The 13,577-nt window shown below is 42.6% G+C and overlaps 1 protein-coding gene across 6 annotated transcripts in view; it reads right to left on the bottom strand.

Moving 5' to 3' along the window:
• Nucleotides 1-5,014: 5,014 nt before the first annotated feature.
• ppp1r13bb (protein phosphatase 1, regulatory subunit 13Bb) overlaps nt 5,015-13,577 on the bottom strand; it is a 32,106-nt gene continuing 23,543 nt past the window's right edge. For 3 of the 6 annotated variants that reach the window (XM_079645964.1, XM_079645960.1, XM_079645963.1), the window contains 8 exons: nt 12,975-13,108; nt 12,387-12,840; nt 10,996-11,768; nt 10,145-10,282; nt 9,910-10,043; nt 8,446-8,612; nt 8,070-8,269; nt 5,015-7,333 (listed from right to left, as the gene is read on the bottom strand). In XM_079645964.1, coding sequence (XP_079502090.1) covers nt 7,292-7,333; nt 8,070-8,269; nt 8,446-8,612; nt 9,910-10,043; nt 10,145-10,282; nt 10,996-11,768; nt 12,387-12,840; nt 12,975-13,108 — 2,042 coding nt within the window. In that variant the 3' untranslated portion in view covers nt 5,015-7,291. Of the gene's footprint in view, nt 7,334-8,069; nt 8,270-8,445; nt 8,613-9,909; nt 10,044-10,129; nt 10,283-10,995; nt 11,769-12,386; nt 12,841-12,974; nt 13,109-13,577 lie in introns of all 6 variants that reach the window. The other 3 variants (XM_079645961.1, XM_079645959.1, XM_079645962.1) reach the window with 1 other exon arrangement.

Consider the following 13,577-nt stretch of genomic DNA (forward strand, 5'->3'; position numbering starts at 1 on the left):
AAGAAATTGGAAGTTTCACATCCACCCCATCTATTTACAATGTTCAAATGAAGGCTACTGTATGTGTACTGTCCCAAACAGTTCATATCTTGCTTGTGTTGTTTTAAATGCAATAAATGATGATGTTTTGTTATAAGACTAATCAATTGTTATGTTAATCAATAAATAATGACTAGTGTTGGGTTAACATTGCTAAGGTGCTATACTGAGTAAGATTCTACATGTCACCGAGCAACGTTCATGCTACTGATGAAGAATGATACATAATGACTAAAGTGGACCATTGACAGACAAATGAAAACCAAAAGATAAAGAGTTTAATTTTAGCATCATGACAGTTGTTACTGACCACTAAAATCAAAAGGAAAAGTAGTGGAATGAATCAGGTCAATACAATCATCATGAAATATGAAATGTTCTGTAAAAGTGATGCTGATGATAAACGCACTTTCATTTGGCACCTACAGTTATTTACACCCAGGAGCTTGCAGCTTCTTGTATACGTGATAGACAGAAATAAAGAATCTAAAAAGGAATAATGGTGACCTGAGCCTCTTTCTGTAAATGCAACCGAAGAGACAGAGAAGAAGCACAGCAGTGACGAACAAGACATTTATGGAACATTGTTTTTTACAGTTCTTGCTACCAGTGATAGTAAAGCTGTCGATAGTTTGGACGGGATTTACACGTAGAGGCTTTGAAACTCATTTTAATGCAGCTTAACAGATGCTAAAAGCAATATAAAACTGGAATGAGGTTTTTTTTAAAAGCCGGATATGTTCATTTAGTTTCCTGCTCTGCATGAACTTTGTTCACCCGCGCAATTGCGATCACATGAGCCACTTCACCAAAGCACCTTTTCCAATAGAGCCACTGAGTTGGCACATTGTACACACAGATTACAGAGAACTGAAGCCCCAATAAAGAACAAGATGAAGACAATCAGATGAGAAATGTGTAAACACTTTACGTATTGACTAACAAAGACTATAGTTTTTACAGTGCCACATTTCAGTATAATAAACCACCAACAAGTATGTCCTGCTGCAGCATTTTTGAATGTACAGTTGACTATCAGTGTTGTTGATGTAGTTTCAGGTTCCCTCCAGGTGGAGGCCGTGTAGGACAGGCAGATCAGCTGCTTCTCGAGGGTTTTTCATGAAAATAAGAAGATAACAAAAGGCAGCGATCAAGCTGCTGTGTGGTGGAAAAAAATAATGTTTGCATGTCTGAGTTGTTGTAGTATATTATTTTTGAGTTAAAAAGACTGGGTCCCGCTGTATTACACAGGCTGCTCTACAGCGTCTATTCACAGGCGCGATCCCACTACTGAGCGGCACGGGGGCTTTGGCCTGCTCCGTCTCCGGCCTTGGCCGATTCACCCCTCCTTAGACGACCTGGTGGTCCCGAGCTCCCCCAGGAGCACCATATCGATACCGAACTTAGTGTGGACACCCGATCGGCATAGTCCGCTGCAGCTCAGATCCCCTGAGCTCAAACGCTTCGCCAGCCTCAGCCTCCCAGTAACTTGGATTACAGGCGCGCGCCACTGCACCCGGCGAGAAACAGTCTCACTCATAGGGTTTTTGAATTCGACAAATGTGACGTCATCAAACAGCAAGCTGGAGTGGCATCTAGTGGCGGGAAATAACACTGCAGCTGCTGAAGAGATGAAGACTGAGTTTGTTAAAGTTCTGGATATCGAACTTCATCTGTTCATTCATAGGCTATATTCATTTGTATATATTTTATTTGTCTTAATGTCATTCCAATTATCCTTGCCGCACAACATTATCAAATAGGTTACCACACATTCAGGTATCGCTCTCTGAAGGTTCTCTGAAAATAGTAAAAATGTTCCACATTCTGTGAAGTTTATAATGAAGAAATCACATTCAGAGATCCCTTGGGGAAAAAACCTCCTTGAATGTTTATAAGAAGTGTATTCTCTATCAGTTTAGCTCCTGTTTCTAAATGACAAAAGTGTCTGCCTGTATTATATCTAAGAAAATATCAGGCATCTATAGATTCATACTGAAATGACAGAAAATGTTATATTGCAGAACAAATGAAGATATCAGTAAAGAAATTGGAAGTTTCACATCCACCCCATCTATTTACAATGTTCAAATGAAGGCTACTGTATGTGTACTGTCCCAAACAGTTCATATCTTGCTTGTGTTGTTTTAAATGCAATAAATGATGATGTTTTGTTATAAGACTAATCAATTGTTATGTTAATCAATAAATAATGACTAGTGTTGGGTTAACATTACTAAGGTGCTATACTGAGTAAGATTCTACATGTCACAGAGCAACGTTCATGCTACTGATGAAGAATGATACATAATGACCAAAGTGGACCATTGACAGACAAATGAAAACCAAAAGATAAAGAGTTTAATTTTAGCATCATGACAGTTGTTACTGACCACTAAAATCAAAAGGAAAAGTAGTGGAATGAATCAGGTCAATACAATCATCATGAAATATGAAATGTTCTGTAAAAGTGATGCTGATGATAAACGCACTTTCATTTGGCACCTACAGTTATTTACACCCAGGAGCTTGCAGCTTCTTGTATACGTGATAGACAGAAATAAAGAATCTAAAAAGGAATAATGGTGACCTGAGCCTCTTTCTGTAAATGCAACCGAAGAGACAGAGAAGAAGCACAGCAGTGACGAACAAGACATTTATGGAACATTGTTTTGTACAGTTCTTGCTACCAGTGATAGTAAAGCTGTCGATAGTTTGGACGGGATTTACACGTAGAGGCTTTGAAACTCATTTTAATGCAGCTTAACAGATGCTAAAAGCAATACAAAACTGGAATGAGGTTTTTTTTAAAAGCCGGATATGTTCATTTAGTTTCCTGCTCTGCATGAACTTTGTTCACCCGCGCAATTGCGATCACATGAGCCACTTCACCAAAGCACCTTTTCCAATAGAGCCACTGAGTTGGCACATTGTACACACAGATTACTGAGAACTGAAGCCCCAATAAAGAACAAGATGAAGACAATCAGATGAGAAATGTGTAAACACTTTACGTATTGACTAACAAAGACTATAGTTTTTACAGTGCCACATTTCAGTATAATAAACCACCAACAAGTATGTCCTGCTGCAGCATTTTTGAATGTACAGTTGACTATCAGTGTTGTTGATGTAGTTTCAGGTTCCCTCCAGGTGGAGGCCGTGTAGGACAGGCAGATCAGCTGCTTCTCGAGGGTTTTTCATGAAAATAAGAAGATAACAAAAGGCAGCGATCAAGCTGCTGTGTGGTGGAAAAAAATAATGTTTGCATGTCTGAGTTGTTGTAGTATATTATTTTTGAGTTAAAAAGACTGGGTCCCGCTGTATTACACAGGCTGCTCTACAGCGTCTATTCACAGGCGCGATCCCACTACTGAGCGGCACGGGGGCTTTGGCCTGCTCCGTCTCCGGCCTTGGCCGATTCACCCCTCCTTAGACGACCTGGTGGTCCCGAGCTCCCCCAGGAGCACCATATCGATACCGAACTTAGTGTGGACACCCGATCGGCATAGTCCGCTGCAGCTCAGATCCCCTGAGCTCAAACGCTTCGCCAGCCTCAGCCTCCCAGTAACTTGGATTACAGGCGCGCGCCACTGCACCCGGCGAGAAACAGTCTCGCTCATAGGGTTTTTGAATTCGACAAATGTGACGTCATCAAGCAGCAAACTGGAGTGTTATCTAGTGGCGGGAAATAACACTGCAGCTGCTGAAGAGATGAAGGCTGATTTTGTTAAAGTTCTGGATATCGAACTTCATCTGTTAATTCATAGGCTATTTTCATTTGTATATATTTGAATTTGTCCTAATGTCATTCTAATTATTCTTGCCGCACAACATTATCAAAAATAGGTTACCACACATTCAGGTAGCCTAGTTCTAACCCTACTGTCCAGGGCATTGCGTTCCAAGAATGCACAGTTGTTGGTTGTTCCTAGAGTCTTTAAAAGTACAATGGGATCAAGCTCCACTGTTGTGGAATCAGCTTCCAGTTTGTGTTTGGGCGGCAGACAGCCTATCTGTTTTTAAGAGTACGCTTAATACCTTCCCTTTTGATAAAGCTTATAGTTGATAAAATAATCTAATAAGAGTGCATTGACGTAGACACGTTGTGCCTCTTCACCTATACATCTTAGTTCTTACTCTTTTTCCTCACTTATGGTATGTAATTTGGTTGTGTGTGTAGACGGTGGAAGCAGGGAGAGGCATATATACGTGCCTTGATCCCTGCCGAGTCGACGCACAACTGTTAATTGGTTGAATGGTGTCAGTGCCAACAAAACCTTTTAGGAGCAATGCGCTCATGGTATCGATGTGGCGCATACATCTTAATTCCTACTCTTTTCCCTCACCTTATCCTAAGGGAGTGCATGTACGTAGACACGTTGTGCCTCTCCACCTCTGTTCCTTACTTCTTACTTGCTACACCCTTCCCTCAATCTATCCCCTTTAAACTGTGGGGTTTTTCTCTGGAAGTTGTTCCTTGTACGATGTGAGGGTCTAAGGACAGAGGGTGTCGTATTGTCATACTGATATTCTGTACAAACTGTGAAGTCCACTGAGACAAATGTAACATTTGTGATATCGGGCTATATAAATAAACATTGATTGATTGATAGATAACAGTGTTATCACATTTCTCGTTTGGAATGGAAACATTACATATTAGAAATAGAGTTAAAATATAAGGCTATGCTGAAGCCATTTACTTGAATTCCCTTTTGACTTTGATTTACTTACATCTCTTTATCAGTTAGTTTAGTTAAATTAAACGTAGCTGTACTAAGCCCCTACAGCCTGTATGCAATGTGGGGAGTGGGGACCATAACATCAGTGAGGCTCTTGATGGTATCACTTTCACAAGCTTCTCCATTTCACACAAAAAGTCTCCTAAAAAGACAGCTGCTTCTCACCGAATCCTGAATTCATTAATAACCATTTTACTGTATAAAAAAAAAAGAGAAACTTCAAACGTTCACAATATTTAAACATTTTATAAAATGCAACACTGCATTCGTTGAATTATTTTGCGGATACGACACTGAAATACATTTGTCATGCCAGAGCTTCTGTTTTATAATTCACATTTACAGAACTCAATGTGTGAGTACAGCGTTTATACAGCAAGCCCACTTCTCCATACAGCAAACAGACATATAACACATCTCCTCACACTAGATGCAGATGAAGCCATGATAAAGCATGGGCCACTAGCACACTTGGCATTACGCTCAGTCACTCAGGGTTCAGGAACAAGTTGATGGACTGTTGAATTATGTGACAAACAACACATGTATTAGTGTTACTGGAGTGGTGTAGACCTGAAAGGGGGCAGCCGGAAGAAGAAAACTGGGTCAATTCAGGATTGTCTGTAGCGAATTCAAAATCTGAATCTAAACACAATAACCATCTCTTCATCGATCAATTACTTATGCCCATTACTGATTTGATTTATTTGAATTTGGACTGTGTATTTGTTTCGCTGCGCAAAAGAAGGTGATGTTTGTGGTGATAGAAAATAGAAATATGATCACTAGTTGAGTGATGGAACTGTGTCAGCAGCACCGTGTTGGTCCTGAGTTAAAGTGGGGTTTGTTTGTCACAGCATCAAAGAAAGAACTGCAACGTAAGATAACAAGACAATACATATTTAAAAAAAAAAAAGGATATAAATATTGAGTGCTCACTTTGTCTAGTGAGGTCTACAAAGCCTGTATGATGGACGGGCGAGTGTTTCTGGTGTGGAGTGTCTGAATTTCATTAAAAGACAGGTTTCTTTTGATTAAGAAAATACTGCTTGCACGTGTTTTGCCATGTGGTCAAGTGAAATCATAGAAAAAGCAAAGATCAAGTGCCAGAAGTCAGAAAAAAATAAAAGTATAATAAATGCTTAAAAAAAGGTTATACATACTGTAACGACTTAAAAATAGCACAAATTAAATAGTATCTTTCTGTCTCTGTGGAGCTGATTCTTGACCGCCTCACCGCTGTGGAGTTTAAAACAACTTTTTTCATATTTCTAAATGCGGCAATACGTATAGTAATATAATAGATTTACATTTGTAAGCTTGGATCACACTCTACAGATGTTGTGCAGACACAGCTTCTCAATTTGGCAACCTTTTTTGGTAAAGCAAAATACTGTTTGTTGCCCATTTCAAATCACAATAGCATGAGACGTTCATTTCAAGGACAATCAGATTACCAAAAATACAAACTCTGCGTAAATATTTGGATCTTGAAATCTCATATTACAAACTGGATAACCCATAACACTCCCGCATACAGAATCTGAACAGATCACACTGAATGAAAAAACATGTAATGATGTTCATGACAATTTGTGAGCCGTCAATTTATGTTCATCTTTGCTTTAATACGCTGGATTTGTTCGGACTGGCCTGTGTAGTTAATACTGAGAATCTACACCTATTTTTTAAATATTTTTCCCTTCTAAATCTTGAGGAAAAAAGGGATTCTTTATCTTCATTCATTTCTGAAAGCAGCAAATCAATTGATTATCTCACTCCCCACCTCAACAATTATGCGAGGTCTTAGGGGGTTATAGGATTAAAACATTGTTAAATCTATATTCATCTTTGGTGGTTAGACTACAGCAAGATAAAACACGTAGCACATTTTTCTGCGTCAGTGTTTTTATCATGCAAGGGGATCAAATTGGGATAAAAAAAACTATAATAAATTGATAACAATGTACTTACATAAAACTGTAATGTCTCACCATTACAGATCATTTTACAGTTACCATAGTGTCATACAGACCAGTGCCATTTAAGAACTCATGGCTGCAATGAATACTTAAACATAAGTTAGTGTTTTAATCTTCAAGTAGACACACAGCTCTCAGTTAACGGCGGTAAAACCAAGTTAGGACAATGAATGAGGACAATGAATGAGCAAAAGGATGAGAGGAGGAGGAGGAGGAGGAGGAGGGTAGGGGTCAGGGTGGAGTGGTTTAAGAGATTTTTCGCATTTGGAGTGCTAGTGTTTTGTTGCATGTGTGTGTGTGTGTGTGTGTGTGTGTGTGTGTGTGTGTGTGTGTGTGTGTGTGTGTGTACATGGAAATATGTGTGTCAGTTTGGTGCCCATTGCTTGCTGGGGGAGGGGAGGGGGGGGGGGGGGAGGTTACGGCCGCGGGAAGAAGACAGAGCACCAGGCTTGTTTGTTCTCTGCTCTTTGTGTCACAAGTCCAGCTGTTAGCCAGAGGTCAGCGGAGTGAGAGAGGAGTGAGACATTACGCCAGGGAGCGCTGACGAGGCTTGATCCGGGGATAGAGCTGCAGGAAAACAAACACAACGAGGAGACATGTTAAACGTGACTAAGTTGACTTGCTCACATTTGTTATGACATTCCAGCAGAGGGCGCAATGCCATTATTCCCTTCAATAGTGTTTTTATTTCTCAGACAGTTTATAGATGTTTTATCTTTACAGTCATCATTTGTCTCTCTAATGCTGGTTTATTTCTATTTTGAGATGTTTCTATTTTAGAATTGTTTATTTCTACTCTTTTCATTTGTTATTATGTGCAAAGCCTTGTTTTGTTTTATGCTGCTGCAACAATAACATCTCCCAAATTGGGATGAATAAAGTACATCTTATCTTATTTACACTTAATCTCTAAGGTTCACTTGACATTAGGTCTTGGAGAAAGAAATTACAAGAACATGAGAAATATTGAAGTGGATTAAATACCATTTAACCAAGCTATCCAGTTCGGGTCCGAACATCGGATGTCATTTTCTGATGAGAGTGGTAGTGAAAGAGGACTCAATCTAATTCACAAATCAGACAGTAGACCTGGCCCTAAAAAAAGCTAACTATATGTAAAAGTCTGACATAGAGAGATAGTCCGAAAACTTGAAAATAAACAAAAACGGTAAACACACTAAAGCTTAAAACTAAACCTAAATGAAATACAATACGACTACAACATAACATTTAAAAAAGAAAAATCTTAAAATCCCAACCATCATAACCTTGCTGGTGGGCAGATATGACAGTTTATGTTTACCCCTAGCAGGTTGCGTGGCACGTAGCCCTCGGTGTCTTCGAGTCTCGCCCACCACCAGTCTGTCTCGATGTCGTCATGCCGCCGCAGGATGGTGATGGCGTCTCCTTCGCTGAACGCCAGCTCGTCCGGATTCTGAGTTTTGTAATCCCACAGAGCGTACACCGTGCCCTTGTTCATTACGCCCAGCTTCTCCTGAACTCCTGCTCAAGAGAGTCCAAAACAGAGAAACATTACACCAATATCTTTTAAGGTAAAGTAATCTCATTCGGTTAAAACCACAGCACTATTTCTAATCACACCAAGCTGCCTTACAAACCGTAATACATTTTGGACGGAAGTGAATACATCCTTTCAGAATGTGTGGGTTGTTTCTCACCGTATAGAAACTGGGAGCATTGGATGAAGCCCTCTTCCATTTCCTCGCATTTATCTGCAGCAGTCTCCACATCGCTGATGGTGCTGGCAAAGATGGCGGCCCCTGATTCCACCAGCACCTTGCAGAGATGAACGCTGTTGCAGGAGGCGGCACAGTGGAGTGGAGTCCTGTTCAAGGAAAACAAACATTATATATTAATGAAAAAATTAACACAACAGAAAAATCAAACCACTAAATGTCTTCATATAAACCTCAATATGTCCACAACTCGGCTTCAATAGGTCCGCAACTCGGCTTCAATAGGTCCGCAACTCGGCTTCAATAGGTCCACCACAACTCAGCTTCAATAGGTCCGCAACTCGGCTTCAATAGATCCACAACTCTGCTTCAATAGGTCCACAACTCAGCTTCAATAGGTCCGCAACTCAGCTTCAATAGGTCCGCAACTCGGCTTCAATAGGTCCGCAACTCAGCTTCAATAGGTCCGCAACTCGGCTTCAATAGATCCACAACTCAGCTTCAATAGGTGCACAACTCAGCTTCAATAGGTCCGCAACTCAGCTTCAATAGGTCCACAACTCGGCTTCAATAGGTCCGCAACTCAGCTTCAATAGGTCCGCAACTCGGCTTCAATAGGTCCGCAACTCGGCTTCAATCGGTCCGCAACTCGGCTTCAATAGGTCCGCAACTCGGCTTCAATAGGTCCGCAACTCAGCTTCAATAGGTCCGCAACTCAGCTTCAATAGGTCCGCAACTCAGCTTCAATAGGTCCACAACTCAGCTTCAATAGGTCCGCAACTCAGCTTCAATCGGTCCGCAACTCGGCTTCAATAGGTCCGCAACTCGGCTTCAATAGGTCCGCAACTCAGCTTCAATAGGTCCACAACTCGGCTTCAATAGGTCCGCAACTCAGCTTCAATAGGTCCGCAACTCGGCTTCAATAGGTCCGCAACTCGGCTTCAATAGGTCCACAACTCGGCTTCAATAGGTCCACAACTCGGCTTCAATAGGTCCGCAACTCTGCTTCAATAGGTCCACAACTCGGCTTCAATAGGTCCAAAACTCAGCTTCAATATGTCCAAAACTCAGCTGCTCAACTCCACCCGACGCTCCCCATCAAACACCGCATTGACTTACTTATCTTACTATTCACTTTCAAAGCTCTCAACAACCGTGCCTCCCTCCCCCCCCCCCTACCTCTGTGACCTAATCCAACGACACACCCCCACCCGTCGCCTCAGGTCTCACGTCATTCCAGAAATCCCTCAAAACTCACCTTTTCACTCTTGCCTTCAACCCCTAATCCACTAACCCCTCGCCCTTATCCACCTAGTTTAGCGCTTTTTATTTATGTTATTATTTTTCTTCTTTACTTGCTTTCAAAGTGCTTTGAGCACCAGGAAAGTATTATTATTATTATTATTATTATTATTATTATTCATAATGTGTGCCTTCAGCACTCACCATCCGTCGCTATCTGCAGCGTTGACGTTCACCCCAAAGTCCAGCAGGAACTTGACTATGTGGTGGTGTCCCGCACACACGGCGTTGTGCAGGGGGGTGATGCCCTCGTCATTGGCCGTGCTCGGGTTCTCCACCTGGAAATGAATGAAAGGCCAAGATGAAAAGATGAGTGCTAAGGCGCAAATGCGTGGGAATTAAAATAATTTAAAAGCATACTCACACAGTCGTGACATACCTCATAGATAATCCTCTGGACGAGGTCAAACTCCCCCTCCAGCGAGGCGTCCAGCAGCAGAGCCAGAGGGTTGAACTTCACCCTGAAGCCGTGGCCCGTCCGCTCAGAGTCCGGCTTCTTCAGGTTCGTACGCTTATCCTGATCAGAGAGGAGGAAGCACCAGTTATGACTGTCGCATATTGTCTGTACATCTTTGTATGTTTTTTAGATAAAGCATTTAAATTCAATGCATTACTCTTATTCTCTTTATTTATTGAATTGGTGGGTATGATATTACCCCAGTTGATAACTTTCTTAAATGTTATGTTCAAAATAACAATGAGGAATGATCTTTATCCAACTCTATAGACCCAAATAGACAGAGGAGTAAAAGAAACACCTCGTTGTGTATTTTTGAAGTTTTTTTTAAAACAACAATTCTAGACAGGTTAACGTCCTTGTTTGTTCTCATGTTGGTAAATAAAAATTATATTAATCATAGAAAAACTGAAACTAACTAAATATATACAGTGCTTTTTAGGTTTGAACAAGCAAATGTGTGTAATTACGCAAATGAGGTATACTCTTAGGCTTTTTTATGGTAAATGAAAGAGAAATCTACAGAAACAAAATTACGTTTGTAAAAAAAACACTTTAAATGATTTTGAGTATTTTCAGTCTGTGAGAAGACGTTGAGATGTTATGTAAGCAAAATAGCTCAATTGTGGGAAAAACACAGTATTTGCATGTAGTGTCCCATAACAGGTGTGTGTGTGTGTGTCTGTGTGTCTGTGTGTGTGTCTGTGTGTGTGTGTGTGTGTGTGTGTGTGTGTGTGTGTGTGTGTGTGTGTGTGTGTGTGTGTCTCTCTCACCAGAGTGTGTGAGCTGGCGGAGCCGCTCTCCTCTGGAGTGCTGACCTCCAGCAGGGGGCTGGGCAGCGACGCCTCGGAGCCCCCCATGTTGTTGTTGTTGTCGTCCTCTGCCTCCTCGTCTTCAGCGGGATCCAGCTCTGGTGGCGAGGGCAGCGACTCGTTGGCGTTGGCGTCACTCGGTGATGTCAGACCGCCCAGCTCCTCGGCCTCCGGTGGAGGAGGAAGCGGCAGCTCAGAGAGGAGGTTTCCATTGTCTGTATCCGCCCCCGAGTCGCCTCCCAGATACGCAGGAGGGTTCGCCGGCTGATAAAATGGCGTTCCGTTACCTGCACCGTTGCCTCCTCCCGACCCGCTGACTCCATTCCCCTCGATGCCCCCTGCCAGGGTGTTGAACCTCTGGTAGAGCAGCTTCTGGATGTTGGGGCCGCTGGGGCCCTCCGGCTCTGTGATGGAGCTGCGCTTCTTCAGCTGCCTCGGAGCGTTCGCCAGCTTCTTACGTAGCACCTCGAGATCTGAGTCGCTCTGGTAGCGCAGCGGGGAGTGAACCATGGGGGTGAGCTTGGTGGGGCTGAGCGGCCGTGGGATGTTCTCCACGCTGGGGGGAGGGGCTAAGGGCTCTGGGTGCTGGTAGAACTCCTGATCATCCATTTCTCCGTCCATACAGTCCTCACCAATGAGATGGCCTTGGAGCAACGGGAAGGCTCCTCCGGCCTGGGTGAAAGGCAGAGGCGAGGGGGGGGTCGAGCTGGGGTGGAGGACAGGCTTCCCATATACTGCAGACAAACAGAGAGAGAGAGAGAGGGGGAGAACATTGGAGGGAATTTACATCATCATCATCATCATTTATTCACCTGGTAGTTACTATTTTCATTCATAAAAACACTAAAGTTACAATTGCACATCACTTGTATCGAAATGTCTGTATCACAGTCCAAGATTAAATTGATATAAATACAAAAAAGTGATGTATATGCTTTTTTAAAGCTGAAACAAGCAAACTTTAGCTTTCTTGACAGCTGATCGAAAAAGATAAGATTATGGTCAATTGCCACAAAAACATTTGCACATGTATTTACTTATCCTTTTCTTATGTTGTTTGTTGCTGACCAATTCATGAGTAATTATGTCTTTATTCTTTCTTGAAGCTTTTTGAGGATAAAGGAAGTTATTCTTTAAGTGCTAAATGAGAATTAAGTGTATGTATGATAATGCTGTATCTTTTATGAAAAGTCTCATTGGTTGAACTTTAGTTTCTCATGTATATCTTTATATCTGTATCACAATATGGAAAAGTAGGCCCGACTGATTGATTGAGCATTTTTACCCAAGAGTATTAATAGTTTTACTCGAGTAGAAATGTGAGTACTGCACCATCTGTTCAGATCTCTCACCTGCTTTGAGTGCCGGTTTGAGCGGCTGGCTCTTTGGCGCTGCCTGCTGGAGGTACATGTGATAGATGGAGCTTGAGTTCATGGTAGGCGGTCCCTTTCGGGGCGACTGCGGCCGTGACCCTCTGTCTGGGATGAAGGGGCGCACTGCCACAGCTGGGAGGGGGTCCAGCCGCTCGCTCAGCCCTGGGGGGAAGAGCGGGGCGTTCTGCTGGAAGGTGGGACTCGGCGGCACCGAGATCCGCTGCTGGATCTGCTGCGAGGACGAGCCAGTGGTGGCGGGGGTGCGGGGCCACGCCGGAGCTGGGGGGTTTGGGAGGGGGCGAGGAGGAGGAGGAACTTCCTTGCGTCGATCCAAGGTGGTGGCCGAGTTTGCTGAGATGAGGTGGGAGCCATAGGGGGGCGGCTGTGGCTTTGATATGGCGGGGGAGGACACAACCATTTTGGAGTCTAGCACCTGTGAAGGAGCATGAAATACAGCATCCATCACTACACTCTTTTCAAAGGAATAAAGAGGAATCTTATAGATGTGACCCGAGATCAGGAGTTAGAAAACAAAAACAATAGACAGATAGAAGAAGGAGGACAAACCTTGTCTGCACTCGGAGTGACGGGGGAGCCTGAGGGAGGGCTCTTGCCCTGGGTGTCAGTCCCTGAGTTTCGTCTCTCAGGAGGCTTCAGAGTTGAGTTTGACTTGCCTAAAGTAGGCCAACCAGCTTCACTCGCTAGGGCACAAACAGGACACAGTGAGTATGTTGTAAAAGATCAAAACAGGCTATTAATGGACGTGATATGAGAAGCACAAGCCTCTTTTACAAACCAGATCCAGGTCCAAATGGTAACCATTGATGATCTTTCACACTAGAAATGTGTGACTGTGTGATTAACCACATAATGTGGAACATTTGTGATTGTATAGCAAGAATAGAAAAAGTTTAAGACTTGACACACATAAAGCATCTCTACCATTTTGACCCAGACTTGGTGTTAAATGGAGGGTTCAGGATTTTGAGAAGCTTATCCTATTAACCAGACACCAATAGGAGACATTCAAAACTAAATTCCTGTTGCCTTTTTCTAAACAATTGAGCATTGTTTACACGTACAAGTCAAACTATGTCCCTAGAAAAAACAACAATTGCTTAAAGCTTTATTACTTTTACTGCCACCAACTACTTATGGTTGATTTCTTCA

The sequence above is a fragment of the Notothenia rossii genome (genome assembly GCF_949606895.1).
Source record: "Notothenia rossii genome assembly, chromosome: 8".
Classification (NCBI taxonomy): Eukaryota; Metazoa; Chordata; class Actinopteri; order Perciformes; family Nototheniidae; genus Notothenia; species Notothenia rossii.